Source organism: Pocillopora damicornis, chromosome 11 (genome assembly GCF_964200805.1).
Source record: "Pocillopora damicornis chromosome 11, jaPocDami1.2, whole genome shotgun sequence".
Classification (NCBI taxonomy): domain Eukaryota; kingdom Metazoa; phylum Cnidaria; class Anthozoa; order Scleractinia; family Pocilloporidae; genus Pocillopora; species Pocillopora damicornis.
The window spans coordinates 4,495,992-4,510,728 of NC_142680.1; the positions used below are offsets into that span (position 1 = coordinate 4,495,992).

Sequence of the window (14,737 nt, forward strand, 5' to 3'; positions counted from 1 at the left end):
CGATTTTTCTACCCTACAGGTGCTGAGAAACAGCCTGTTAGTGAAGAAAAAGAAGCTATTTACAGTGAAGCTGACGATGGTAAACCCAAACCAATACCTGTGGCTGAGTTTCCAAAATATGTCAAGAGAAAATCAGAAAATGGTGCCATTGTGCTGCGAGAGGAATTTAAGGCAATTATCTATTATAGTTTTTTACCTCTTTCCTTTTCTTTCGTATTATCGTATTATTGTATGATACAGTAATTATGAATATTTCTTGAATTGTTTCGTGCTTTTTATTTTCTTAATGGACAACTTGACATATATATGCTTCAGTACATTATGTATCACCATTTTTGCAAAAGCGTAAGAACATTTTTTTGGATGTCGTTGCAAGGGTCAAAAAAAGTGATTACATCTAATCGGTTTTGATAGGAACACATGTATTGCAACTTAGTTCATACCTTTTCCAGTATTTGCCAGGTGGGATGCAGTTTTCTTGGGAGATTGGCAAGAGTAACAGAGGCAAGAACCGTTATGGAAACATTGTTTCATGTGAGTACATTCCATCAACTTTGTAAGTACTTTTATGCAACGGTAGCTATGTAAAACCTAGAAGTTTAGATAACTAGAGGTCAGCTTCTAGTGCAGGGACTGTAACTGGTGCTTCCCCTTTCAGTCGTCTTTTGAGGCAATAAAGTCCAACCAACTTAATAACCACCTCTCAGCTGGATGGTTAGCTCAGTTGATAGAGTATTGCATTGATATCACAGAGGTCATGGGTTCAAATCTCGATCAGGCCTGAATTTTTTTTTTCAAATTCCATTGTTGATAAATCGCAGAACTATTCTGGGATTAACAGTCGCTTCAAAGTTGGTGATTTAGGAAGTGGTGAGCTTAAATCTTGAGAGTATATTATGTTTGAATCCAAATTTTGAATCTTACGTTGAAAGCGCAATAATTCTTAAGATTTCTTTGCATTTCACACTATTAAAAAAACCGTTGAAAACTTCAATAGAAACTGAACAAACGATTGTGTTTGTTTACAGATGATCACTCTCGTGTTTTGTTGGAGGAAATAGAGGGTGACAAAAACTCCAGTTACATCAATGCAAGCTACATTCCGGTCAGTAACAAAAAATGCAGACGACAACGTGAACACAACACTGTACGACATGACACGACAAGACAAGACAAAGAAGAACGACAAAGTCGACCTTACTTGTTTGATATAATAAATGAATAAATAGATAAACAATCGATATTTGAGTTGATTATCGTGAATTTCTGTTATCTTTTTCTAAATTTCTCTCCTCAGACCTACGATGAGGTCACCATGACTTATATCGCAACACAAGGTAAATATTACTTGAGGTGTCTTGTGGATACACTGTAAGTTGTCGCACGCTAACTCGCATTACTGTGGAACAGCTCGTGGGAAATCTGACGCAACATAGAGTCAGAGGGCTAGCAAATGTCCCATGATAATGACGGTCACTTTCACCGGGTTCCTTGTCGGTATATTTAATCGTGTACCCTTTCCAAATGGGGCACCCCTGGAACTAACAAAAGCGTCGTCGATCCCATCGTTAAAGGTAATACATTGTAGGAAAAAAGCTTTTAGAAAACTCTCATCCAGTTCAGACGACAGTTTCTAGACTTTTAGGGGGCGAAGATTATCACTCGTCATTACAGGGTTCCATCAACTTATTGGGCTTTTTGTTATGGCCTTTTACCAGAATTTTGCGTTGTTTCAGTGTTCTATTCTGTGGGCAGAAGCATTCAGGGAATAAAGCAGCAATAAATGATGGAAACTCCCACACTCCCAAAAAAATGACTTGTCCCATTCTTTTGTAAATAAATGCTAAAAAGCTCTTGTGAAATTAACTCATGTTTCGCCTCTCTTTTGTTTTAATGATTATTAGGTCCAACTTCTACAACTATCGCTGATTTCTGGCGAATGGTCTGGCAGGAAAACAGTTTCACCATTGTGATGCTTACAAACCTGGTTGAGCTGGGAAAGGTAGACGTAGCGCAAGTTTTTAGTTTGATGTTGAACGCAACCCAGAGTTTCAGTGATTTTTCATTTTCTACACTTTAGGAGTAGTCTTTAAAACATGCATCATAACCTCAGCCAGCAAGCCACTCAGCGATTAGGCTACTTGCGTAGCATGCTGTACGATGAAGTTGTTGGTCGCTATATATAGTATCAACCTATTTTTTTCCTATCTTATCTTTAGGACAAATGCAATCAGTATTGGCCAGATGATACTTCCAAATTTGGTGCTATCACAGTTACCCTACACAAGACTGAAACATTTGCCGATTACGTCATTAGGTCATTGATTGTGACAAAGGTGGGTTGTCTCTGTTCGAAATGAAATTAAGTTATTTGCAATACGACATCTTGCATTTTTTTACTGTAAACTACTTGCAAAGAATTACTGCGTATTTTAAATCAAGAGAGATCCCTTTGTAACAACATTCCCCTCATGAGAACGAATTTTCACATAGGACTCAGAAAAAAGGACCGTGCAGCAGTTTCATTACGTCACTTGGCCAGACAAAGGTGTCCCACAACATTCCACAGCTCTACTTGGATTCAGACAAAAGATTCATGCAAGGCACCAGGCTACTGGTGGACCACTTGTTGTGCACTGCAGGTAAAAAGCATAGTAAAATTTGAAGACTTCAAATTAAATGCTTCACATTCGCAAATCTTTATCGTATGTTGGTTTAGTTCTTCTGTAGATATTTCAATTGCGATTTCTATCTGGTTTGAATAACAGGAAACAAACGTTTTGATCAGAAGAAAGATTAATATCACAAGGAACCTAAAAGAACTGAAATTAAAACAGTAAAACTGTCTTAAGTGTTAGAATTATATGCGTTAGTGTAGGGCTTTTTTCTATAGTCAGCTCCCATGAGTGACTAAGACAGAATTTTTCCTTACAATATCAATACAATGTCAACCAGATAGATGATGAGCATAAAGAGAAATATCAGCTTGGGGATAATTAGTTGATCCAATACTTAATTCTCCGAACTAACATATTAAGAATTGTATGGTTGACAGGTTGACAGGAGAATTACAAATTTGGTCGAGGAGCTATAGGGTTAATAAATAGATCTCAATTGTTTACTCTCAATACTCTTACTGATCACACCAATGATATCGAGAATTTTAAAAACGCAAGTGAACCCTGCTAGAATCGAAGCCTAGAGGTATCTGATGTATTTCAATAGTCAGGTCTCCAACTTTTACCTTCTACTCGTGCCGTTTCCTGTTTATTGGTCGCGATCCATAATAGTTCTTGCTATTTTTCCTCAATGTCTATTGTTCTCTCCGTTGGTTGTTACTTACATCTGTTGTTACCTTTGTACAGTGCTGGTGTTGGTCGAACTGGCACATACATTGCTATCGACGCCATGTTGGAGAGTGCTGAGAAGATAAAAACTGTGTTTATACAGAATTACGTGCAAGTCATGCGTAGATCTCGTCCTCATATGGTTCAGAAAGATGTAAGTTTAAAAATTTAACTGTTTTCCATAAGAATAAAATAAGCAAAGGTCTTATTTATTCTCCCCCAGTGCATCTTTAGAAAGAGTATGCGTCATGATATTAAAACTGATACGGTGTCTTAATAACCCAAGCCTGGTCATTATGATGACCGTCAAAGGCCTTTTTATGATTTCGATATGACACCCAAATGATTTTATAGAAAATCCTAACCTTTTGCAATTTCCATCTGAAAATTTAGTACAGTACAGAGTTTATGTAAAAATGAATATCACAGTGAGCACCACTCTTTTTTAACTTCTAGAGTAATAAATAACTCGTTCCTCAGTATCTTATAACTCATTCACACTAACAAAACATGCTCAGTTAAATCGAATTTTACTGAATGAAAACCATAAACAGAAAACTGAAAAATTGAAATTTTCATTATACTTAAGTACTCGCTTACTTGTATTTTCAATTTGCTACATTTAAACATTGGTTCTATGAAGACAAGAAATTAAACCATGTTTTACAAAACAGCTTTAAGTGTCACTCTCGCTAAGAGCGGTCCACTCAACTTCCCGTCAGAAAAAAGTTTTCTTTTATTTTTTTGCCCATGAAAAGGGTTTAGGACACATGTTTCAAAAATATTTTAGTTGTTCTCCAATTCTCTTTTTTTGCGTCGCCACAAGCCAAAAATGATTTTTGGCCAGACTACCCCTGTGGACAGCGATCGAAAGTGTAAATTTCAAAGATTTTGTCCAGCGCGCAGCGACTGCAACAATGTAGCTAACGGAATTCTACCTTGCTATAAATTTTCAGAAAGGAGGGTTAGTTCATCGGTCAGTTCATACTAAATATAATAGTAGTTTAGTTCATACTAAATCTCGGGAGAAACTCCAAGAATTGTTTCGGAGTGTATGCGTGTTGTTTTATAAATATAAGCACTGCAACCTATTTTAACTTGTTTTTGTGTCCTTTTAAGCAACGCGACATGTCTGTTATGACCAGAGTGCCAAGTTTTATTCTTTAATTTTGATTTTCTCCACTCTGTGCGTAGTTCATGACCTGATATTTCAACGTAAATTATCGAGAAGGCGCCTCCCGATCACCTTTGTCTACTTTGTAAGTCACGCAAGCGCGCAAGCGTTACGACCGATCACGTTTACGCAACGATTTAGGAAAACTCGGCATCTAATCTTCATTCAGTTCCTGTGAAAACCTAAAATACTCAACGTAGAAGATACACGAACGAAGTTTGAACGGTCAAAAGGAGATCCTGGTCAACTCTAAGAATCATGCAAATAATCTTTGACACGAGCGCGATTGAGCAAACACATGGATTTGCGTTGTTTTTAAGAAGTTGGTGGATGGAAGCTAGAGATATACCCGCGGATTTGAGGCAATTTGTGACCTCATTGGTGTATAAACTATGCACTGATATGCTTTTTCAACCCGATTAACGCCTGCATTTTGAGAATTCTTTTGTACAAAGTAATGAGTTTTTGATATGCAAATTAAGTTCGAAGAGAAGGGTCTACTCTGATCACTCTGGTATGAAAAATATTTCAGCTGAAGTTTCCATATTTTGTCTGTGAACTAACTGAATACGCCTTGTAACTTGTAGCAAGGTAGAATTCCGTTGGCTACATTGTTGCAGTCGCTGCGCGCTGGACAAAATCTTTTAAATTTACACTTTCGATCGCTGTCCACAGGAGTGGTCTGGCCAAAAATCATTTTTGGCTTGTGGCGACGCAAAAAAAGAGAATTGGAGAACAACTAAACTATTTTTGAAACATGTGTCCTAAACCCCTTTCATGGGCAAAAAATAAAAGAAAACTTTTTTCCGACGGGAAGTTGAGTGGACCGCTCTTAGCGAGAGTGGCACTTAAAACATGTCTAAGCTTTGTTGTGTAAATGAGGTTTGAATAATTTGAGAATACGACTGATATATGGAAAAATGGCCAATCTTCTTTGTGGAGTTCAGGTTTGCTCTTCGGCCAACGCCAGGAACGGTCACGGTTTTAAAAACGATGATGTTTTGGTTGGTAGCGAGGATACAGGGTTTATTTGTCGTGGATGTTTTAGTTTGACGGTGAGGAATTTCCTAAATTTAGCTTCATCAAAAACTGTCCTTTGCAACAGTATTGGTATTTACTTTATCTCTGTATAGGACCAGTATGTTTTCTTGCACCAAGCAGTGATGGAAGCCTTGGTATGTGGAAATACAGAGATTATCCCTCAGGACCTACGAATTGCGACAAACAAGCTTGCCAAGGTGCATAAACCATCCAAAAAGACTGGATATGAACGAGAGTTAAAGGCAAGTAATACTATTCCTAGTAACTGAATTTGGTTTTATATGTTATTAATTGTGCGTAAACGTAAATGCTGACAAGACAGCTTATTACTTGCTTCTGGAGATTCTTTTAAAGACGTGTCTATGTGACTTTGTTAACTTCATGTTCACATCTCATCTACAGTTCTTTAAGACAAAAAAATCTCGAAAAATTAGTTAGTCAGACGTAATTATCAAAATACAAAGCGTGCTTTTCTTCATTAACATACATATTAGTGGCAGATGAACTACTCTGTAATTTGTTGATCTTACATCACAATATTTTGTTTCACTTTCTATTAATTTAATTTGTGTGTGTTTTGCGCGGAAAAAAAATCAGATTACCTTTAGCCTGAATGAAACAGCAGTTTATTAGTTCGGTAAGAAACAAAAATGCTATGGAAACAGCAATAAATCAAGACCAAACAAAAATGGCCTAAGATGGAGGGGATTAAAACTGAATAGGACGGACTGAGAGAATTTTATGTTTTGTAGCGCTTGGAGCTTGTAACAGACGCCCACGCTTCTCAAGAAGTAGCAACGAACGCATTTATGCCCGCAAACGTCGTCAAGAACAGGTTCCCCAACATTGTTCCGCGTAAGTGTTCCTTTGTCTTTGTTTGCATTGCTTCCGAAACACTAAACAAAACTTTTGCTTACTCTTGAATTGTTTTCTAGTGGAGTCTTAAACCGAGTGGGGTCTCATTCGGTCTATGATCTTACCAGTGATCCACGAAATCGAAAGACCACAAGCACCGTTAATTTTTTTGTCACAAGATAGATTTGGACGACAGAAAGTTCTGTTACTGAACAATCAAGACTGTCACAGCATTTTGGGAACAAATACACATTGATTACGCGCGAACTATCCTTTCTTACTCTGCAGTTACAGGCATGAATAGTACACTGTTAGATTAGTGCGCTGTTCAAGCTACCGATCATTAATAGTACTCTATCATTTTGTTACTTTTGATTAACTAATGTTATAGCCTATAAGAGACTATAACGCACCCTTTCATTGGTTGAAAGAGCCTGCTCGAGTACAGAGCACGGAGCTGAGCTAGAGCTGTCACGCCATCCGCCAATCTGTACTATGTCCGACCATTTCCGGGACATCTCTCTTGTTTTGTTCGCTATTTGAAAGTGAAATTTCACGAAGTGGGGAGAAACACGAGACATGGTCGAGTGTTTCTCCCTACCCTTCTTTCGTGTTTTAGCCGCTTCTTGCGTTCTTTACAACAGAACAGAGCATAGTCAGGGCTTCTCTATTTGTTAAGTGATGGTTAAGTCGCTGTGTTGTGTTTTAGGACAACTTACGTCGACTAGTTAGAAGTATCTCTAGGATAACTAGAATGCGTAAAATTTGACAACTGGTTCCCTACCTTTCCACTCCAAATTTCAGGTGGCGCCACACATCGAATAATGTTTCCAAACGATAGATCTGAGACAGTCCTTATAACTTTTGTTAGGTATATTTTTTGTTTGCACAAATGCCTTTATTTTTTAAACATTAAACACTTCTATTCGATTTTGTACCAGTGGACAATGCTCGAGTGCTTTTACAAGCGTCTTCACAAGAAAAGAGCTACATCAATGCCTCTTATGTAGATGTAAGTGCAAAAATGCCCTTGTAAAATTTTTATAATATATTCTGTAATTCTAGCGTGCTGATAGGAAAAGACTAAGTATTTTCTGGTTCTTTAGAAAGCTTTCTGTTGCAACGTGTCCATATAGTAGATTTTTTAATTCAGTCAACCCATAAAAAGAGGTTTATTTCTATTCAAGTTTTCCTTCTTGGGTTGTGGTGGTGTTATTCTTTTCGTATTGGTATATTCGTGTTGCTTAACTTGACGTCCATATTTTTCTTTGATCTCTCATTTACTAGGACTACACACAACGTAATGCATACATCCTGACACAAGCTCCGTTAGACTGCACCATTATAGACTTCTGGCTTATGATTTCTCAGTATGATATTGGCACAATTGTGATGTTGAATAACTTGGAAGAAGGAAAGCAGGTAAAAATCATCTCATTTTTTTTGAAAAGCATATAGCAACACTCTTCACTCAGTGTTTGCAACGAAGTGTGCAAAATATGCCAAAACAATCTGCTAGAGCTATGCTAGATTGTGCTAGAAATCACGTGATTTATTTCAAAACAGCCAGCTACTGATATGGGTTACTATTGGTATTTGTGGTGAGCTTTGATAGATTACCTCTATTCGTTAAACAAATTGGTAAAGAAATAATTATTTAAGTTATTAAGACATTTTGGCAGGACGCGTCATTGTATTTCGGTTATCATCTTAAGACTTTTAGAATGAGGAGCCATTTTGTACCCTTCATCGTCGAGATAAAGTAACAATTTACAACGATTGACTCACTGAGTATGCTCTCAAATGTCAGTGAGACGCTATAGTTGGAACTCTTTTTCGGAAAATCCTTCCTACCATCCTGCTCACCATCATATCACATATATTTAGTTATTCGTGTAACGGATCATACATGTAATACTACTTTTCTTTTTTAGAGTTACCCACAATACTGGCCAAGCGAGGGATCTGCCAAGTATGGTGAAGTCACTGTCCAGCTTTTGTCCCAAGAAACTTCAAACAATATCACCACCAGACGATTCAGCGTCGAGAATGCAGCGGTACAGTTTGCTTGTTCTAGAATTGTAAGGTCCCATTTTTTCTGGTTAGTTTGGAGGAAACTTTTATCTACACCAACAGGAGGCGTTTGTGCATTCTTGATGCGCGGAAGTTCGACCTTAAGTATTTCACTATTATGAGAGAGAGACCAATGGGTAATTTTTTCCTGTCTAAATCAAAACACTCTTTGGCAGAAAGGTGACGAGTGCAGAGGAAAATATAAAGAAGAGAAGATCGTTTGAATGAACGCGAGATTTTCTGAACGTATTCATGATTGCGGAATCTACTGGTTGAAATAATTCCTTTTTGATTTGTTTTTGTTTGTTTGTTTTTCGAATTTCAATGTTTCATTCTACGTAATCAAATACATCCTGCGTGGAAAATTGATTTTTGTTCATTACGGAATATGTTTGGGAACGTTACAGACAATCCCACGATTCAACTCACCACTAAGTTAATTGTACAACAAGCATTAAAAAAATAAATCACAATGTTTTATGAAAAAAAAAGTAAGTTCATACTTTATCTAAGTATTTACAAGTTCTGCGAGGCTTCCTGACGAGTAAAGTAAGGAATGAACGTTCTTAGGGGATTTTGAGTTCTTAACGACAACAACAAAAAAAAGACCTGGCTATGTGATCACGTGGGACTATGCAGCCCACGTGATAACTGATTTAAAATAAATTGACCTCATGTTCCTCAAAATAATAGCTTGATTTGCTTCTAATTAAATTCGTTCTTCAGCCCCCTAAGAAGACGTCAACTTTACAGCATATACAATACACTGGTTGGGCCAATGAAAACTCATGCCCAGATCCCCAGGATATACTCGACCTGATGACTACTATACAGCAGTCTCAGCAGCAATCAGGAAATAGAGTCATAGTTTTCCAGTGCGGGTATAAAGAGCACGTCTCTTTTTGATGTTATCGTACGTTTAAATGTTGTACTAGACATGATTCTAAACCCACTAGGAGTTTAGCTGATAATAGTGCACCCACGCTAGAATAGCGTATGGTTACTCGCATCATGTATGACTTTATGTACATACTTTTTGCATAACGCGTTCAGATTGTAAACAGAACATAAAACAACATATCTTGTCTACAAAAGATACAACTATCAAGAGTTTCTATATTAGATACTGCTATCTACCACTATCTACAGGCACCCATTTACACTATCTGCGTTAGATTGAGCTATCCACGCTGACTATATCAGATGAGCCATCTTCACCGTCTACAGTACTTACAGCTATCTAAACTGTCTCTATTAAATACAAATATTTACACTTTCTAAAGTATATACAGTTTTTCCCATTGTGACAATTAGATAATCAATATACATTATCTACAGTAAATACAGCTTAGTTTATTCACTTTCTACAATGGATAAAGCTATCCACACCATCTACAACAGATACAGTATTAACAGGAGACAGTTTAGTTGGCTGTATCCGGCGTGGTCGGTGTTAATGGTTTTATCTTTCTGAAAACAGTGGATACTTGACACTTTGGAAGTTCGATGCTAGGAGAAAAAAGGCAAGAACCTGTAATACGGATCCATCACTGTACACTTTTTAACTTTCTTGATTAGTTCTACGTTTATCTTTCTACAGTGATGGTACTGGTCGTAGTGGCTGCGTAGCCACCATAATGTCAGTGATCGAACGAGTCAAGACTGAACAAACAGTTGATGTTTTCCAGACTGTAAAACTAGTTCGAGCAAAGAGACCAGGTGCAGTCAACACTCTGGTGAGTTAAAAGTGTCATGATCCATTGTTATAGCTTTGTTCAGGTGTAAATTGTCAAGGGCGTAACAAAGGAGTTCTACCCCGGGTGAGTTGGAAAACTAGATATCTGCCTGGGGATGGGTGGAGGGGTTGGTTATGTTCATCCCCCCCCCCCGCCCCAGAAACTGTGCTTGAGCTTCCCATTATGCTGAAATTTATCAAAGGAATCACAGGAGAAGTCATCCCTTTTGGATTTGTAAGAAACAACATAGTCACTTCAAAGATACGTCTGCAAGTTAAATGTGTCGTCTGATCTCTTTTCTGTCGCGTTTTTCATCATGTTGAATAGTTTTTGCTGCTTTTTCACGTCTTAAGCTTACTTTGCAAAATGCTGGGCACTCACAGATCAATAGCATATCCTTCGTGAGCCTAAGGTGTGTTTTTTTTGTTTTTATCTTTCAGGAGCTGTACATGTTTTGTTACAAAACAGTTCTAGCTTACTTAGACTCTTTCAGTACGTACTCAAACTTTGCAGAATGCTGAAAAGTATTGCAAAGTAAAAAACAGATTTGACAGAAAGGAGTGATGCACATCTTGTGTTTTTACGAAGCAGCTTTTTCCCCTCATAATTAAATTTTTGTAACAAATCATAGTTACCTCTAAGCGGGTGGCCTTTCCCCCTAATAGTTTCGATAAAAAAGTTTTGCTAAAAAATTTTTTACTACATATTTTGGTTAAAAAAGAAGTTTTTTGTCATAGGAAGTAGGTAAAATGCGTCTGTGCAAGTGAAGGTGTTGTCAGCTGGAAGATGTTCACCTCTTGATTGTTGATAAATTTACATCAGATTTTTCTATGGTAACTTGACAAACAAGCATGTGTCCCTGTGAGGCCTAGGATTATGGCAATATCATGAATTGTGTTATCCTACTTTTCTAATTATGTTATTAAAAGAAAGAGGTACTAGGTGTATCTACAAAGAAGTTATTACATTTTGTGGAGTTTTGTGGTTTTTTCTTTAGTTAATTGTAAAAGAAAGTTTTTGATAACTTACATATTTCATGATGTCTTTTTTCTTAAAAGTCTATAAAGTTTCATAGTTATCGTTTTCTTTTAACAGTGTTGGATTAAAAGTGGTTTGTAGTTTTATAGTTTGTTTTGGAGGGTTATGGTGCCTTTTGCATTTTCTCTTTTTATCTGAATTTAATTCACACTGTTTTCAATTAATACATCAGAATTTCTATAAGATTGTATTTTTCTCAGAAGTAAGATAGAATTGTGCAGATTTTTGGTAATTAAATGATTAACTGATATATTCTTTGAACGATTAATTTGGAATTCAAGATATTAAGATAGAATTGTGCAAAGAGTTATATTTTTGGTAATTAAATGATTAACTGATATATTCTTTGAACGATTAATTTGGAATTCAAACGTGCAAAGCACATTGAAATATATTTTTACTAATGTAAAAGATAGAGTTCACGTATATAGTTAGTACATTAGTTCTAGATTTATATTCGTATAGTAATTGTTTGATTGATTCATTGACTGAAATTGGTAATTGTTGAAAATCTATATCTTAATATGGTTCCCCATCTCATTATTAACATTTTCTATGTATGTTTTATGAATTTTGGAGTGATAGGCTTTGTTACTGATTAAATAATCTTCTACTAAGTTTAAGAGTATCTTTTTTACTTTGACTGCGTCCGACTGTTCTTGAAAATTTCGTTGAAGAAAACCTTCATTACTGAAACTATCTGACGTTAAACCAAATGGAAATAAAGTGGCAGAGAAGGGGCCCTGGGTCTTAGCTACGGAATATGTCAACTCCCCATAGTTATCTGTAGATAGTCTCACGAACGGAAGTCAGTTTTCCGATACGTCCGCATAGGAAATTCCTGGTGTGATATTCTGGGTGAATAGAATGAACAGCTTAGAGATGAGTTTTGTCAATAAAATGACCTCGAAAAAAGGAAATGATATTTTTAAGCGAAGTGTTCTGATTGGTTACCCGAGCGGGAAAGATGGGTCCCTCTTGTCCGATCGGGATTTCCCGCTTTGATCTCGCGCAAACTTATTAAGTTCGTAATTCTTGGACAATATCAGGGATGAAGTCGCAAATAGTGGCAGAAAAAAGTCAAACTTTCTTTCCCGGCTCTTGAAATAAACCAATTATACTTGATTCTTGATAAAGCGAAATTTCTTTGCTTTATAATAAAACCGTTATTGACTAAGCTTCTTCAGTCATGGTGGTTGGATGTTTGCCTCGTATTAGTCTCGTTTTTTTTCTTACCATTTTCATAGACCTCAACTTCGTCTCGGTCCATAAAAATGCGAAAAAGAAAAAGAACTCGGCCAATATCCAATATCCAGCTATCATATCTTCTTCACGAGCGTCTTAAAGAGTAGTTAAATTGAATGCAGAGTAAACGTGTTTGAGTGAAGCGGACCCTTGCCCCCTCACTTGGATAGTGAGAAAACAAAGACATCTTTTGTGCAATGAGCTCTCTATTCAAATGGCCGGTCAATTACGCAAAACAATCGTGATCGTTTACTGTGACAATTCAATTGAAACATGGCGCAGTTTGTTCTCAAGCTTTGTTTCCGCGTAGCTTTTCTCGCCGTACTTCTTCCTCTGGCTTCAGGCGAGCACTATATCATTTGAAATCTACTCGTAAGGTGTATTTTGACTTTTATTACTACTATTATCGGAATTGATTGGATATATCTTTCAGTTTCGAGAAGACTTCCGCGTACCATCGCAACTTAATCGCTAATGTCGACAGAATCAAAATTCCAAAAAGATTAGCTACCCCAGGTTTTATACTTGTTGTAAAAAGATCATCTTAGAGCAAACGGGAAATCTAAAAATTTTTATGCATATGTAACTAGCTCATTTAGGGAAAAAAAATTTACGAAAGTCAATTTAAACTTTTCATTATTAATTAAACAGACAGAGAATCTGAAGCCATTTTCATTGAAGCTATCGGGTGGCAACATTTGCTTCAATTTCAGGTTAAAGCACTCTTGGAAAGCACTCCAGCTGCCAGTTCTCTAAATTTTATTTGGCAGGTTATTTAGTGAGTAAATCCGTTCAAGCGTCGGCTGATAATATCTGAATAATGAGTAATAAGCGAAGCTTGGAGGGCAAATGTGAGATTTTGAAAATGATTTCTCAGCTAAGGACATTAACAGCCGATAAGCCAGCAAGCAAGAAGAGGTTAATTTATTTTATAATCCCCCCATTAATTCTCGTACTGTACTTTAGGCAGCAATTAAGATTATTTTTAACGTTACTATCACTGGACAAAAGAGAACAAAGTGGAAAGGAGATCAACGAAAAACTAGGCACAACAGCGGGGAAAAACATTGTCCTTACTTAGTCTTGAGAAAGGTGGTCATTGGTCATTGAGGAGTAGCCCTTTAGCCCTGAAGAATGACAAACATCTGATTTCTCCTCCTACGGTATCTCCACTACAACAAAAATCAAGCTCTTGTGACTAAAGGAAATAATCGCTAACTGATTGTTCAGCAACTTTTTTTGTCAGCAATGTAAGAATTGTGTAAAGAACAATATGGAAAATATAATTACTGATTTTAGGGTGTAAAAGATTTCGTAAAAATGTAATTTCCTACTCTGGTTGGTAGAACCAGCTCTTCTACATATTGTTTCAAATTTTCCATAGTTGAAATATCTCCCAGGAAAATACTCGTGATTCTCATCGTCTGAGTGAAAACGATTGCGTTGGAAAATTCCTACAGACACGTTTACATTTCAAATATGTGTTCAACGCTCAAAATACTCTGTCAGGATTGTAGAAGAGTTTATTGTGTATTAATGGTATAAATAAATAATACTTTCCAAAGCAGGTTGCGGAATGCGACCAAACAATTGAATAAATTTGGGTTGATTGCTTCATTTACTAAATTCTGATACGTAAAACAACTTGTGAACATTCAGTCCAAACAGTCCTTCGAGGTAAAAGGGCGCCATGAATCTCTCTGACAAAAAATTCATTCTCATCCTTGACAAACTTGGGTTTCGAAGCTAATGGAACAACCTTGTAGAGAATCATACCGAGGGTAAGTTTCAGTATAATACAAATACAGGTAATTATCTAAGATATTGTCAAAAATATTCATCTTAATATTAAAATTTTTTTTTTAACTTTTTAAGCACGCTAGGTCTCACTGGTTTCATGTCTGCCTCGGAAACGAGTCTTTTCTAATCTTCCGGACAAACATTTATCCATTTTGCTTACATTTGGGCTTTCTGAAAGCATACACAAATATGTTTGTTTGTGTTTCTCAAGCGAGCACGGTGCGCGATTCACACGGGCGCACGCCCGCGGCAGGGGAACTTATGCCCCCGGGATTCACGCTCGTAGTTTGCCTCGCACCGGTGCCCTTTTTGGTTTACGCCATGTGTCTGTGACAATAATTTATCGAGCTGTTCCCAGTGGAAGGATACAGGGTAAAGGAAAAGTTGACTTTGACGGAGTCAAATCTTCACCAGATCGACAGTCAAAT

General features: G+C 36.9%; 1 protein-coding gene across 1 annotated transcript in view; it reads left to right on the forward strand.

The window, feature by feature from the left end:
- The window catches only part of LOC149037115 (receptor-type tyrosine-protein phosphatase F-like), a 35,153-nt gene extending 23,272 nt beyond the window's left edge, over positions 1-11,881 (forward strand). Inside the window, exons 19-34 of the mRNA XM_089186957.1 lie at positions 20-171; positions 453-534; positions 1,029-1,105; positions 1,298-1,337; positions 1,905-2,002; positions 2,220-2,336; positions 2,494-2,642; positions 3,366-3,501; positions 5,655-5,804; positions 6,315-6,417; positions 7,359-7,429; positions 7,705-7,839; positions 8,352-8,474; positions 9,217-9,371; positions 10,091-10,226; positions 10,667-11,881. Of these exons, the coding sequence (XP_089043083.1) occupies positions 20-171; positions 453-534; positions 1,029-1,105; positions 1,298-1,337; positions 1,905-2,002; positions 2,220-2,336; positions 2,494-2,642; positions 3,366-3,501; positions 5,655-5,804; positions 6,315-6,417; positions 7,359-7,429; positions 7,705-7,839; positions 8,352-8,474; positions 9,217-9,371; positions 10,091-10,226; positions 10,667-10,747 (1,805 nt within the window). The 3' untranslated portion in view covers positions 10,748-11,881. The remainder of the gene's footprint in view (positions 1-19; positions 172-452; positions 535-1,028; positions 1,106-1,297; positions 1,338-1,904; positions 2,003-2,219; positions 2,337-2,493; positions 2,643-3,365; positions 3,502-5,654; positions 5,805-6,314; positions 6,418-7,358; positions 7,430-7,704; positions 7,840-8,351; positions 8,475-9,216; positions 9,372-10,090; positions 10,227-10,666) is intronic.
- Positions 11,882-14,737: the final 2,856 nt, after the last annotated feature.